The 16,214-nt window shown below is 47.1% G+C and overlaps 1 protein-coding gene across 3 annotated transcripts in view; it reads right to left on the bottom strand.

Moving 5' to 3' along the window:
* Nucleotides 1-16,214, bottom strand: part of LOC102575623 (collagen alpha-1(XXVII) chain B) — a 226,635-nt gene that overhangs the window by 191,091 nt on the left and 19,330 nt on the right. For all 3 annotated transcript variants that reach the window (XM_019475657.2, XM_019475658.2, XM_014608190.3), the window contains one exon: nt 13,925-15,363. In XM_019475657.2, coding sequence (XP_019331202.1) covers nt 13,925-15,363 — 1,439 coding nt within the window. The remainder of the gene's footprint in view (nt 1-13,924; nt 15,364-16,214) is intronic.

Genomic DNA, 16,214 nt, shown 5'->3' with positions numbered 1-16,214 from the left:
GAGTCCCTATTCAAACTCCATGTTGGACTAAAGTGTCAAAGGACTCCTAATGAAAAATGTCCCTCCTCAGAGAAAACCATAACGAATAAAGGCTGTTTTAAGATTATCAATCCTCAGATTTAGCTCAGAAGTGATACAGATCCAGCTTGAAGCTTGGTACAGTTGGAAAAAATTTGAAGTCCAACCTCCGCCCCTCCCTCCCCCAACCAAACAAAAAAACCCATTTAGGCACTGTAATCCCCATTATCTTGCCAGTCTTTCCATGCTACTAATTTGAGCTAGCTCCAAATACATCAGAATTTCTCCTTCTGTACATCTGCCTCAGCTGGAATCAGACAGCAGTGGAGACGTTGCCTGTTCCAAAAGCATAACATCCTACAGTTTAGTAAGATCCTATTGTTTAGTATGGCTAATTTTACACAATGCCTCCCAAAACCATCTTTATGGCCATCCAACATCTTGACAGATGAAAGGAGATGCAACAAAGTCAATCAGTCAGTGGTGCTTGGCAGTGGTGTGGGAGAAGAGCCCAATGCATGAGCAGCAAGTCTTCCCACACTTCCCATGGTGGCTACAGACCCACTCATCAGATGGAGGCTGAAGCATGCTCTGCTTCCTGGCTTGCCTGTGGGCCTCCGCCGGGACTCTCTGATGGCTCTCCCTGGTGACTGTACCAGCCTTGACCCAGCTTCTCCAGACTGAGCAGATATGGGCAGTGGAAATGCTGAATTTCTCGAGACCTTGCTTGACCTTGTCACTGTATTAAAGCTTTGGCCTTCCTCTGCACCGTGGGTGGTTCTTGAGTTGGCCATAGAGCACAGCCTTTGGCAGACGACCTTGAGGCATGTGCGCCACATGTCCCAGCCAGTGAAGTCTGCGAGCGTCCAGCATAGTCTGCACGGACTATAGGCCACTCCTCCTAAGGATCCCGTTCTTGGTGATCCCAGACCAATCTAAGGTGTAGATTAAGCAAACGTTGCTTCCTATTCCCCTGTTCTGACTGGTTCCTTAGTCTGAGCTACTGGATGACTATTTGACACTTCTGAGAGTTACTTATGGCCAGCTAACATAATATGTCCAGTTCTTACATAAACAACATTTTGATGCAGCAAACCCTCATGTTCACAATACAAACATCATTTCAATGTGCCATTGTACTAGCTCAGGGCTCTATGGATAATATGCATATGCACAAATAGACATAATTGCAGTGTTTTTTAACCTACCATATAATTGTACTCTAAAACCCCAACTTTGGTTAATAAAAGCTTATAGCTGGGAAGACAACTATTAAAACACAAATCAAATGCATCTGACAACTATGCCTTGCTTCCATCCAGCTCAGGATACTGACCTCAGAGTATCATGTTGACAATGTAAATCAGTATTAATTTCAGTTCATTTTAGTAGCAAGGTCTTAGTCATTATTGTTCAACATAACTGTAGCAAAGACTGGGGAGACGTGTAAGCAGAGATTGTCAGATGGGATACCAAGGACTTCTACCCCTCTTCCCCCTCATTAAAAGTCATCTCTATTTCTGCCACAAGAAGGCGGCACCTTTCTCCAAGTATTATCTTTGCTCCAAATACAAAATCCAAAGCCATGTTCCCAAACAGTCTTTGGTGCCCAAAGCCCTGGCTGTCCCCTTCCCCACTGCCAAAGACTTCTAAACCTCCCCCCTAATAATTGCTATAATCCTGTTAGCTCTTTTCAAAACAAAATTCTCCAAATTTGGGGACAGTTTAGAGTAAATTCAATTTAAGCGTACGAATAATGAGATACCGTTCTAACTGCACTGTACAACAGTGCAGGGAAGGGGGAGGTGTGGTATTGGTGGACTGGGACCACGGCAGCAGGAGCACAAGGTTCTGCATAATTCAGGAGTTTCTGATGCATAATTTAGGTATAATGTTGTACATGAACACAAGGCCTTGCATTTATTGTTCCTTCCTTCACCTGCGATGTACATACTTTCTTTCTACTGACTCTTTTGCTTTCTTCTGGATAAGTACAAACAGTCAACAAGCCCAACGCTGAATCGATTCAATCTTCACAGGTTAGCCTAAGCTTCATAGAAGCAAGTGAACAGACATTCACTTTTGATTCCTGAAATGCAGCCACATGTCTGCAGTGGCCCAAGCCAGAAGCCAGAGGGGCTGGGGGGCATGGCTCCCTGCTGGCCTGCAACACGGCTTGGGCCAAGGCTAGCCTGCCCACCCCATGAAGGGGGGTTGTAGGGGAGGTGCAAAGCATCCTGGGATGCTAGGGGACTGAGTTGACCTGAATCTAGAGGGGATCTGGAACAGAAGTTCAATAAGCCAATTTAACCTACATCAGTTAAGTCTGATACTACACCCATCCATGTTTATTGGTTTCAGCCACTTTGAAAGTGGTTTATGTGTACTGACCTTCTGTTGTGTTACAGATTTGAACCAGTTTCTGATCACTTGCACCTGTTTATGTGTAATTTCTGTCCCTAGCCCATACGTTATACCAGTATCTGTTTCTATAAAAGCCTGAAATAGGCAGCCTTGATGTGAATGATCCGACAAGGGACAACTGGGAGAAAGCTGCCCTTGACTTCTACAGAGCTGGGAGGCCAGTGTACAAACCAGGCACTATCTAAGAAAAAGCCACATCTAAATGCCGTGTTCCCAGGTCCTGCAGGGCTTGAAAGATGCAGAATATCACTGACTACCGTCAGCATGTAACCTTGCCCCGTCGCAGTAGCTTAACAACGCCAGTCCTCCTACAGCCACAATTGTGGGGTTTCTTACAGTTGCTCTGGGGCATCCACAACCATTTCCAAGCAGGGAGGCAGGGTAGGGTTAGGTTGTGGCTGGACCTTTCTCTACAATAGTGTTGATGCCACCTGCAAGACTGGTCTGTCTTAACTACTAGATGTTTCAGGAGGTTTCCTCCCCTTTCAGTCCATTATATTGAGATAGCACTGCTCTACTTCCCCCGCGGCACTGTCAGCACTGGGGGATCTGGGAAGCTGACAGCCAGTCTTAGTGAACAAGCATTCCTAGCGCTTTCGATTCCTGGGCCTTTGGCTTTTTGCCTGATCCTCCTGTGAACTGATGGTGGAGAATTCAAACCCCTATCGTCACCCAAAATGAAAGGAGAGATCAAGGAGAAATGTAGAAGAAGCAGACTTTCTCTCTTTTCATGCCAGGCAGCAGAGCTGCTTAACTAGCCTAGACAGTTTTGAAAAACATCTAAATGGAGCCTCGTGAATGTTTAACTCTTCTTGCAGTCTCCCATGATAGCATTAACAATACGGACTGCTTCCACCCAGTGAGTATGATTTAGTCTCAGCTGACTTTTGGAAATGTTCTGGAGCAAAAGGGACATTTTTTTTCTATTTTCCTGGATTTCAACAGCAAAGGGAATTTAACTGGGTTCTCTGAAGACACAGACCTTGAAAACAACAGAAACCTCACCATTTCCTCCCATTACATTTATTAGCCTGCTTATCCATCTGCCTCTTCCATCCCAGTACCCTCTTCACTCTGCCTCCCATGCCTGCAGCTATATCAGTGTAAGCTAGGAGTCCTTTAGATTTCACAATATATGCAAGGTGCAACTTGTCCTGGAATGGGAAACCTTAAGAAAACCCAGATGAATTGCTAAAGGAATTGGTGCCTATGATTCAGGTGGTGACTCCCTTCCATCTGAATCACTAACTAATTGATTTTAAAGTGCGGTGCTAATGAATGGCACTGCTGCAATTGGCACTCATTGGGCAAGATATGAATACGAGTGACCTTTTACGGTCATCCAACTGCCACAGAATGAAGGACACCAGATGAAATTCTACCACCAGGAGCTGTAATCCCACCCTGCCTGAACCTCCCCTGCACTTGCAATTGCAAAAAGTATTCTCATCCTCTCCCAGGCTGCCGTACAAGTGTTCCTAGGGCATTGCAGTCTACCCCAGAAGTGGCTGCATTTCACTGGTGGCCAAAGTGGTCACAGTGCTACAGAGACTAATGGGGAATACAGAAAACGAACATATTGTACTGCTACCTTTCTTCTCCTCTCAGAGATGCAACCAAAACCATCTCATAAATAAGTCCAAAATACATGTTAGAAAAACAGTTCCCCTACATTATGTTTGCATTTCATTTGGAGGCATCTTTCAAACACACTGCTGCTCTAAATTACAGGGGTACTGTTATTAATTAATCAAGTAGCCAGCATCACTGGAGAGCACCATGTAAAAGTAGTTCAATGGTGAAGCGGATAGCTGAAGGGGCAGTACTGGAATTAATAATCTACCATAAAGAGAGGATGAAAGCAGAGGGAAACAATTTGTGTTCTTTGTTGGTTCACAAAGAATGAGAGAGAGACAAAGAAAGAAAGAGGCGTGTTCAGCATCTAGAGGAATAATATCCCCTGTAAGGCACTTTTCAGGTAGGGTTAAAAGAAACAGAGATTTTTCAAACTAACTTAAACCACTACCTAAAAAAATATGTCTGGAGGTTTGAAAATGTTCAGTTAATGTCTCCTCCCAGCCAGGCATTTTAAAAAAAAATTCAGGCACCTCTGGGTTTCAGCCAAGGTAAGACCAAAAAGCCCCCAAATTCACATGGAAAACTGTTCTTGCAATGTATCTCTATACTGTACAAATATATTTGGTCTGTCTGAGTGTACAGCACCTAGCACATTGAGGTCCTGCTCCATAATACCAGAGAGACCTTTCAGGATGGAGCTTCTCTATGAGACTTTAATTTGGCTGGCCCAGGCACCTTGCAGCAACATCATCAAACTTGTTTTTTGTCTGTCTGTGCTCCAAGGAAGGAGGACTGGCGGCGTGTGAAGGAACTTCTGTCCCTCCTAACCATTACACCCCCTCGTTCTGCATTACGCCCCCTCATTTTGCTTTCTCCATATATATTCTATATTGGGCCCCTTCCAGCAGTTGTCTCTTGGCTGTGCTTTTAACCCTTTGATACCAATTTTATCTTATGCAAATGAAGCCCTTTCATGCTTAAATCACATACCTAAAATAACGATCCCCTTTGGATACGTTTTACTTGGTACCTATAGCTAGCTGTACAATCTGATTTGTCAATGAAAACCTGTGAAGAGTGACTCGAAGCTCATTTGCAACTTTTTCTGAAAGAGGACATTTAAGAGTCACCAAAAATGCACACCATCGTCCCCCAGGAAAGGCAGCGGTACACAACTGGCGTACATACCGGGCTACAAGCGTTCAGGCTTTGCTCTTCTGTCTGGCAAGAATCTCTTGTAACTCTGGACTTATTACATTAGGGAAAGGCCGCCTTATTCCTTACTATAGATTGTATATGCAAATCCCATAAGCAACCAGTACATTATCAGCTGAGGAACTCAAACTGTTTATCCAGACCATACCCTCTCCAATGGGCTTGCAGGCCTGCTGTACTCTTAACAGACTGTTATTTTTCTTTTGCGGTTTTATATACAACCTGCAACCGCAAACTGCGTTTTCCTCCATTTTTACAGAGTAAGCAAAGTCAGCCTTAGTCTCTGCATGGAAAATCTGTAGCTGGAAACTTGAGATGTGCTGGAGGAAGTGCCAATGATGATTCATAAGAAAGACGCTGAGTCAGTACTGAGTTACTGACTCAGCATGTTTGAGTGCCCTTTATGCTGTTTCTATGATCCCCCAAAGATTTAAAAACAGAGATTCTGACAAGCCGCGGTTACTAATAAACCTCTGGCAATTTCTTTCTCAAGAGCACGTTACCCTTACTGTCCTAGCCGAATTCCAGGTGAACAGCCTGTCAACTGGCATTCCTAAGGAAGTTATCCTGAAGTTTTAGTGGCATAGGAGATGGCGTCTTCACTTCCTGCTGTATGGTAATGATGAGTTCAGTGGAACAGCTGCCATATAAAATCCCAGAGGGGAATGTGTTTTATTGATTACTGAAGTGATTCTTTTAGGACACAATTTATGGCCTTAAATGCCTCTACACTAATGCTCGTAGTATGGGGAACAAGCAGGAGGAACTTGCCCTCCTGCTAGCTAACACAAACCTAGACATAGTGGGGCTCCCTGAAACTTGGTGGGATCTAGCGCACGACTGGGCGGTGGACATCAGGGGCTATAGGCTGTACAGGCGGGATAGAACGGGGAGGAAAGACGGGGGTGTGGCGCTCTACGTCAAAGAGCAATACACGTCCTCAGCAAACAGCACTGGGTGTGAGGTAGGGTAGACTGAGGTGCTCTGGGTCAGAATACAAGGGGGTCGTGGGGAAAGGGACCTAACGGTGGGGGTCTACTACAGGCCACCCAACCAGGGAGAAGAGCAGGACCGGGAATTCTCAGGTCAGCTTGTGGAGGCAGTGAAGTCAAGGGACGTGGTCATCATGGGTGACCTAAACTACCTGGACGTCTGCTGGGAAGAGCAGTCAGCCAGGTCTGACCGTTCACATAGGTTCCTAGCTGAGGTACAGGACCTCCATCTAACCCAGGAGGTGCACAGTCCCACCAGGGGAAATGTCGTGTTGGACCTGGTCTTGGCCACAGGCGATGCCCTGGTGAGGGGACTGCGGGTGCTCAACCACCTGGGCGATAGCGATCATCGCCTGCTGGAATTCACCATCCAGCGCAGGGTGGCAAAAGCCTGCAGCAAGGCAGCAACCCTGGACTCCAAAAGGGCAGATTTCAATGAGGTAAGGAGACTAGTTGGGGAGGCACTGAGGTCCCGGAGGGGAGGGGAGTTGGCACTCCAAGAATAGTGGTTGTTCCTTAAGGAGATGATCCTGCAAGCCCAACGGGTGACAATCCCTATGTGGATCAAAGGGGGCAAGAGTGCTCAAGATCCCCCATGGCTCGCCAAAGGCATCCAGGAACATCTCAAAGCCAAAAAGGAGGCGTACACCCAATGGAAGGAAGGGGCCATCATCAAGGAGGATTATACCTCCATTGCTCGAGATTGTAGGGGCTGTTAGGAAGGCCAAGGCAGAGATGGAACTGGGACTAGCGACCCGGATCAAAGATAACAAGAAGTCCTTTTTTAAATACATAGGGGGTAAAAAGAAGGTACCAAGTAATGTGGGGCCTCTGCAGGACATGCTTGGTAATCTGGTGGTAGCTCCAGACGACAAAGCTAATCTCTTTAACAGATTCTTTGCTTCCATTTTTCTGAGCAGGGACAGGGACTTCCCCCACACTGAGATACTGGACAGACCCAAGGGAAGCACAGCCAGGCCCAGGGTCAGTGAGGACCTAGTCAGGGAACTTCTGGAGGGACTGGATGTGTTCAAATCAGCAGGTCCTGATGATCTCCACCCCAGAGTGCTTAGGGAACTGGCAGAGGTCATTGCAGGACCCCTGGCACAGCTTTACAAGCACTCGTGGTGCTCTGGTGAGGTGCCTGATGACTGGAAAAGGGCCAATGTAGTCCCCATTTTCAAAAAAGGGAGGAAAGAGGACCCAGGAAACTATAGGCCCGTTAGTCTTACCTCGGTCCTGGGGAAGCTCTTTGAGAAAATTATCCAGGAGCATATCTGCGAGGGACGAGCAGGGGAGATTATGCTTAGGGGCAACCAACATGGGTTCATTAGAAGCAGGTCCTGTCAGACCAACCTGGTGGCCTTCTATGACCAGGTCACAAAAGCCTTGGAAGCAGGTGTTGCAGTGGACATAATCTTTCTGGACTTTAGGAAGGCCTTTGACACTGTCTCTCACCCCATTCTCATTAAAAAATTAGGTGACTGGGGTATCAACGCTTACATAGTCAGATGGGCTGCAAATTGGCTGGAGGGCTGCACCCAGAGAGTGGTGGTGCACGGGTCATTTTCGACCTGGAGAGATGTGGGCAGTGGGGTTCCCCAGGGCTTGGTCCTTGGGCCCGCACTGTTCAATGTCTTCATCGGCGACTTGGATGAGGGGGTGAAAAGCACCTTGTTCAAATTCACAGATGACAATAAAATGTGGGGAAAGTGGGCATGTTAGAAGGGAGGGACAGGCTACAACTAGATCTGGACAGGTTACAGGGGTGGGCGGATGACAATAGGATGGGTTTCAATACAGACAAGTGCAAGGTGCTGCACCTGGGGAGGAAGAACCAGCAGCATACCTACAGGCTGGGGAACTCCCTTCTCATCAGCACAGAGCCAGAAAAGGATCTTGGAATCACTATTGATTCCAAGATGAACATGGGCCGCCAATGTGGGGACGCGGTAAGGAAGGCTAACCGCACCTTGTCATGCATCCACAGATGCATCACGAGCAGGTCCAAGGAGGTGATCCTCCCCCTCTATGCAACATTGGTCAGGCCGCAGTTGGAGTACTGCATCCAGTTCTGGGCGCCGCACTTCAGGAGGGATGTGGCCAGCATCGAGAGGGTCCAGAGGAGGGCCACTCGTATGATCACGGGGCAGCAGGGTAGGCCCTATGTGGAGAGGCAACGGGACCTGAACCTGGTCAGCCTCCGCAAGAAAAGGCTGAGGGGGGACCTGGTGGCTGCCTATAAACTTGCCAAGGGAGACCAGCAGGCAATGGGAGAGTCCCTGTTCCCCTGAACACCACCCGGAGTAACAAGGAACAATGGCCATAAGTTGACGGAGAGTAGATTCAGGCTAGGCATCAGGAGGCACTACTTCACAGTCAGGGCGGCTAGGAGCTGGAACCAACTTCCAAGGGAAGTGGTGCTCGCCCCTACCCTGGGGGTCTTCAAAAGGAGGCTAGACAACCACCTAGCCAGGGTCGTTTGACCCCAGCATCCTTTCCTGCCCACGGCAGAGGGGCGGACTTGATGATCTGCTCAGGTCCCTTCTGACCCGACCAACTATGAAACTATAATTTGTACACATCATCTAAGTTTGCATAGCCTGGGAAGCAATGGGAAAGAGAAGCCCTCTGTGAATCTCAGATCATATTGATATGTTTTATGCTGTACGTAAGGTCAAAATACTATTGAGGGCCTGATGCAAAGACTATAGGGTCTGAAGTCCCACTGCCTTCCTTCCACCCATGTAATAATCATGCATTCCTGGAGGGAGTTTATGTAAAATGTCAACAAATCCAAATTAAACAGCTTTCTCTTGCCTAGCTGAAAATGTCACCCTAGCAATGGCATCCACAACTGCCTTCCCCAGCTGGCACCCTCCGGCAGCTGTATGTGGTACGGTGAGGTGTGGCGAACCTTTCCCGGTCTGTGCCCCGGTTCGGACTCCTGTCCTCCGGTGAAGCACTTGCTGTTTGTCTCCTCTCAAGGGAGCAACATGTCTGGCAAGTTGGAAAGCCATTTCCCCATCCAAAGTCCCCCTGGGTTTCAAGCACCTTTACGCTAATAACTTAGCATGAATGCCCCTTGGCATTAATAACTCCCTCACTGGAGTTAGTAGGTAAACCCAGGCTGGCTTCTCTGCCCCCAGACCTTCCCTTCCTCCTCCCCTCGTCCCAGCCCTGGGATCCCAAATGAAACAGGTGGCACTAGCTCCTCCGAGCAGCAGCACAACTGAGCATGGGGAGGGGCGGGAGCGGGGTGCTGGAGGCAGGAGCCCGGGGCACAGGCTTTGCGGGACACAAAACCAGCTGGTCGTGCCGCCTCCAGCGGTGGTACGGCAGTCAGCACCCGCCATGTGCCAGAGCTGCCCAGGGCACGGAGCTACCCTGCTACACCTCTGTCTCCCGGTTCCTTGCGGCTTCCTACTTCACCTTCTGGGGAGGCCAGTTTTCCCCACGTGTGTCCTGCAATCCTCTGTCCCAGCTACTTGGGCAGCTGCTCCAAAGCCTATTGCTAAAAGGAGGCTCCTCTCAGCTCTCTGTGCCCCTCGCTGACCCATGGCCTTCTCGCCTGCTCCGGGTTTGCAGAGCCAGGAATCAGCCCCACCAGAGGCAGCAGTTAAACTCTTTGGGCTAGCACGGGATATACATTTGGTGACAGGAAACAGCAGTGAATGAAGACAGGTCACAATGGCTCTGTGCTCATGCACAGGTACAGTTAGACATGTCCCCTTGGCAGCTATAAACCCTGCGAGCACCAGGCCATTATCGGTTCCTAAATCTTAAAGGAGGAGGTGGGAACTATCAGCCAGCTATAAGGGAGCAAGAGCCTTGGCCTGGGTGCTCTTGTCAGCAGTACCCCTGTCTGCTGGACACCTCTTACAGCTCAACCTGAACAGGACTTGACTGTCTGGGGTGGGAAAGGCGGAGGCAACATTTTTGGCAGGCGTGCCACAAATCGGCTGCACACCCTCCCCAAAGTGGAGCAGTTTTCAGAGAGCCTTCCTGTGGGTCATCCCCCTGCCCAGCAGGAAGGGAAACTTTCACCAACAGTTTCAACGAAGAAACTTTGTACTGAGTAACACAATTCCACTAGTTCGCTGTCGCCTTCCTTCCACCCTAGCGTATGGCATTTTCTGGTTCTCGGCCCATATCCTGCTCAATCAAGGCAAGATTGACAGGAAGAGATACCAGATACCAGCCCAGGAGGAGTGTATTAAGTCTGACCTCATTAGAAATGCCTGCCCACTAGTATGGAAACAGTGCCAGATTACTTACTCAACCATGGAGCATTTATCAGCTCTCACTCTGAAGCACGCTTGTTTAGCTAAATAAATGCTAAATTAATTTCTCAGCATGTCATCCTGATTAAGTTCTTTTCCCTCTTTCTCTCATGTCGGAGACTTTCAACAAAGCATCCTACAAAGATCCCCAAATGAGTCACAGGAGCTATCAAACCGCACGCAGCAGCCAGCTCCGATGAAGCTATAACCTTTCCCTCTCAATGTGCTGACTTTATTCCAGAAGTCAAAGAGCGTTAAGCTAGGCAGGGGCTCAGTTGTTCTCCTCTCCCCAGATTTAGGACCCTGGTTGTTCTCAGAACAGATGGAAAAATTCTGCCCATCTATTTTACCCCGCTCTGTAGCCTGAATCAGTATGTTTGCTATGGGTCACAGGCTGAGTGGTATTTTCCGCTCCACTTTAATAACAAGTTCTTTAAGATGTTGGGGCAAAGTGGAGTGGGGAGGGTGGGGGCAGCACAACAAAACTAGTATGTTCAAACCCAATACATTTTTTGAGCCAGAAATTGGAGAAGAGAGGATAAAAGTTCATTGGCGCCCAGAGCAACCAGATGCACACAGATCCATTGGTTACAGGTAATTCGTATTTTTGGAGATAGGACACACAGTATAAACTCTGAAATAAAACTGGTAAGTTTGTGGGGAACTACCACCGGCACATGCTTTCCAGTTGTGGGGAAACTAAACTTAATTGTTGGGGGAATGTATGCATACCAGGGGAAGCGGTACAGACTTTCTGTATCCACACCAACAAGCAGGACATGCATATGTGTAGGTATAAAATTAATATCCACGGCCACTTGATGCTGCAGCACCCTGGTGACAACGTAGTGACCCTGAGATCTCATAAGAAGGAACACGAAAAGAAAGGGAGATCAGTCGGTGGCATCCTCCCCTCCCCGCCAGAATATCAGGTGGTAAACCACAGCCTGGTTTGAAACTTGACATAAATGGGTCCCAAATCATAAAGCTAAAGTATGCTGTGTACGTGCCTGCAGGGCCGGGGCTATCTTATTTCAGATGTTATTTGTAACAATGGGCAGTCCATGTGTTGATAGTATCTCTTAAGTTCCTCTCTGTTTTTCCATTGTAAACCCTTCCGTCACTATTTTAAGAAATCAGCTGTAAAAACTTGCTCTGGGCTGGAACTTGTAAATCAAGGAATCTGTCTCGGAGCAACTTATTTTACATGAGCAAACCCTTGCCCAAATTTGCAGCACAGCAAAACATAGCTGGGAAGTAAAAGGACCCCACAAGTTAGCCAGTTTTAAGATCCTGTTTGCATTCTTGTGGTTTGCCTTCACTGTAAACAGTTAATTAGACCTTAAGCGTGATGTAGCTGCTTTTTTCACTTGCACACTCATTTAACATTTTATATAAATGTGCAACATAGGAAAATGTAAATTATGACATGAATACACAGATATTTCCCAGAATTATTTGTTGCCCTGCCCATGCATTTGTTTGAAAACATAACTTGTATATACTAGACAAATTATATGCAGTGGATGCAGGGCGGGTGATTTTGCGTGGCTGCCCTCCAATTACTTTTTCATCAAGTGCCCAATGGACCTGTTTCCTGGGGATTACAAAATCAAGCACCTTTAAAGGACCCTCAAGGTTGGGTACTCAAAAAGTCACCAACCATTTTTTAAATGAAAAAGGTTGATCTGTGGTTTCATTTTTTTATCACAAGCTTTCCTAACGTACCCATCACTGTGGTATCTGAGTACCTCTACAAGGCTGAAGTTGCAAAATAGAGGACTAAAATCACATGGGCATACATCACTCCAACACAACCCTGTGCACTATGGGGGTTAAATTCCCCAGGATGGCAGAGAGGGCTTCAGTTCAAGGGTTGCATCATGTGTTTGCAGAACCTTCCTCCCCTCAGGGCAGCAGGAATTTCCTGGTTTAATGTGTTCCTGTATCCATGGTTTTAGGCTTCAATTTTCAAAGAAGTGAAGGCATCCAGACTCCCACTGCTAGATACACATCTCCTGTAAGTGCTTTTAAAAATCCCAACCTACAGAGTTTTCCAATCAATCAGCTAAGAGATGAGGGCTTGATTTCACTGGGAGCTCAGCACCTCAAAGGATTATGTATTTAACCAGTCAGAAATATTGCAATATTGCAAGGGGGTGGGGGGAGGGGAGGTGGGAATTAACATTTTACTACTTATTTAAGCAGTTTCTAACACAAAAGATCACTCATTCTGAAAAAGAGGCACTAGGTAATACTCTAATGCAAAATAAGCCTGCAGAGACAAAAATCATCTTCCAGCTTGTTGTAGAACGTCCAGGTTCCTACTTCAGCAGCATTTTTAATACATTTTACATACAAAAATATCAAAGACGGGCCATTTTTGTGATACGCAAAACACGCAGCATTTCTAGAATACATTTTTAATATATGGCACCCCATGCTCACTGGCTGGTTTTGTAATATCTTCACTAGCTTTACTAAGCTGTCATGCACTGACAGGGATGTGCACTGTGTTGTATTGGTTAAACCTGGCATAGAGTGTCTGGAAAATGCACTTTTGCAGAGCAGCATAACTGAAACACTGTGGAGATTCAAAGTGAAAGCAGTCACTCTTGGTGCTTTTCTGAGCCTCTCCCCAGCCCTGGGGGATGCGAAGGAGACAAATGTCATTTCATGGGGGTTCCCCATTGGTTTGTGTCCCAGGCCTTGTCTATACTTACCTACCTTTAACAAGCAATAGTGGCACATAGTATAGTCACTGCTGCCCAGGAGCCAAACTGCATGACTCCACTTCCAACACCTGTGCTGCCACAGCGGGAAGTGTACCCTGGAGTGCACCAGTGGCTGATGGACTAGGGCAGCCCCCAGAAGTTGTTGGCGTGTCCGCATGTGCCAGCTGCCAGAAGTGTAACCCCATTTGACAGATGAGGTGTCAGACCGCTGGCAAAGAGGAGGCTGCAGTGTAGATGCACATTCAGTTCTGCCAGCAGAACTCTGTAATGTAGGTTAGGCCTCAGCCTGAATGCACTTATAGTAAATTAGCAATCGACTTCTGCTGCTGGCATCACATCCAATTTGTTTAGAGCAGGGATGGGCCCAAACCTGGGGTACCACTTTGTAGAAATTCAGTTACAAACTTTATAGCTCAGGCACTTCTTTAGCAAACAAAAATATTTTGCTCTGATGTAGCAGTTTCATGCAGAGACCTCAAAGCACTTAAAAGAGCAAAGCAAGCATTACCCCTATTCCATAAAAGGGATGGTGGAAATGCAGAGGCAAAGGGACTTGCCTAAGGCAGGTTCAGCTCAGGAGTGAACAGCAGACCCTGGTCAAGAATTCAGATCTGACTGACCACTGACTATTCATGGGGCTGTGCCAGGAAGAAATACATTATTAAAAACTTGGACTTACCGAGAGGCCTCTGTCTCCTTTAGGTCCTGGAAGTCCGAGTAAAAATGGAAACAGGGTAGGTCCAAAGGGGTCAAAGATCTGAAACCCATCAGTGGCAGCAGGTGTTGTGACGTTGAAGACTTGCACACTGGTCCTGGAATTAGGATGAAGAGATCCAAGTGTCGGTTTGGTGTGCAAGAAAGGAACAGTAGTAGGATCTGCTTTCCTGGTTGGTAATGGCAAAAGCTTCTTTGGAGTGGGTCCACTGGTGACGCTCTCTGGGGTTTGCTTTAGGGTAATGAAATGGATGCTGCTAGTTGTGTTGCCCATGTTATTTCTCATTGGCTTTACAGTGCTGTGCATCTCAGAGAGTTTAGGGGTTGTTTTTTGGTGGATCTTCTTTTTGGTTTCTTGCCCAGATTCTTTCCTGCTGGCAGCAGTGGAGTCTTGGCCAGTAGGCAGGACATGCCTGGCCCTGGGAAGGGAGGACTTTTCCAAGCTTGTACTGGGAGAGGGCTGAGATATCCTGAGGGCTCCTGTAGTAGTTTGAGGGAACGAACGAACTGATGGCTGCACTTGAGCACCTGATGGAAGAGAACGTGCCACTGTAACCTTGGTGGCTCTAGTTGTTAATCTTGGTGATGGCTGTTTAGATGGAAGCAGGGTGACAGATCCTGCAGCTGATTTCCGAGTCTTGAGGGGTGGGGTGACCTTGTCAAGCTCTGATGGTGGAATCACAGTGGTCAGGTTCTTCAAACCCTGTAGCGGGAACTCAACCTGCAGCGGGGTCCTTGGGGAGGCACTGGGATCCCTGGGTAAGAGTGGGATGAGAGGAGGCAGATTCGGCCGGTAGGTATCTGCTTGCCTGCATTGCTTTTTCAGGTATTTACAGTAATTATGAGCTGCCTTGGCGGAAGGATAAATATCAAACTGGCAAATGGCACCTTCAAACTGTACTGAGTGCTGGTTCATTTTTCCTAAGAGGAAAGATCCTTGTGGATCCAATGCCTCGTCTTTTTTAAAATGCAAATCTGCATGTATTCTTTGCTTCCCACAAGAAGTAAATAAAGTGACCGTCTGCCCCCGGATGTGAATGGCCATATTGTGCCACTGGCCATCATGAACATTGTAATCAAAATATACAGAACGCTTGTGGCCTATGTACACTATGATCTTCCCAGGGACAAACTGGACCCCCAGCTGCAGTTTTTTCTTCTTGCTCTTAACAGCGAATAGAAAAGCATTGTTGATGCGGTGGGAACACAGGCTCAGCACTAATGCCAAGTCAGTGCCAAAGGCAGCAGGAATGATGGAGCTGACGGGAGCTTCAATGCGCGCTCGCTGAGTGAAGATGACCCCCAATTTGAAAGGGATGACCCCCTGAGGAACTGAGCGCATTGAAGACCACCCGCTTGATGGCCTCTTCCCTGCCAGGCCCAGTCTTTGAAGAATGTCCACATCTGAAAGAAATAGAAACAGGATGTGAGTACATGAATTACAGCCTGGTCCAACACCCCTTCAGGTCTTTTCATGGATGCCAGTGAGTTGTTGATCACTCAGTCCCTAAATGCAGTGAAGTAACAGCAGTCCCTACACTCCCCCCAAGTCAAACTGGTTCAAACACTCAGACCATAGATGCAACTAGCTGTTTCTTCCTGTTTTCTGTCTATAAGCAAGCACATTGTCACAATATCTTGGAGGAAACGACAAAATAGACCAGATGCAGAGTCCATCTAGCCCGGTGTTCTGCCTCCAACAGTGACCTGAGCCAGATGTTTCAAAAGTTGAATACAGCATTACACCCAGAATGAAAGTTTTTTTTCCCAAATCCCAATCTTACACACAATATGATTAAATCTTTGGGATGAACACTGGTTATGTTATGGTCATATGGGAAAAGTGGAATTATGATTCAATGTAGTCAGACATTTTTAATAATATGTTGATTTGAGGCAGGGAGGTTTATTTTCTGCAGAGGCTTCTGGAGTGAAGGCCCTTATCTTCATCTTTCCAGATTCACAAGCACCATCATTTGCAATGAACTCATGGCCTTTGGTGACACTGTGATGTTTCAAGAGAAAAAGAAATGGCTGGTGGCATGAGAAAGCTGCACTGAGACTTAATTGAGCCCCTGGAAGAATTTGCCCTGTGGCATTAGTTACAATGGATGATCTCAGAGGTTTACATTTCGTGCAGAGCTTGAAGGAACCATACATGTAAATGAAGTGTTTTAGAAATAAAGTGGGATGGAGCTGAATAAGCTGAGGTCCACTAGTCAAGCAAACGGCATGTAATGAGCAGGCTAAGGCAT

The sequence above is a fragment of the Alligator mississippiensis genome, chromosome 12 (genome assembly GCF_030867095.1).
Source record: "Alligator mississippiensis isolate rAllMis1 chromosome 12, rAllMis1, whole genome shotgun sequence".
NCBI lineage: Eukaryota > Metazoa > Chordata > Crocodylia > Alligatoridae > Alligator > Alligator mississippiensis.
The sequence above is the reverse complement of the archived record's forward strand: the minus strand, read 5'-3'. Positions and strand labels throughout refer to the sequence as shown.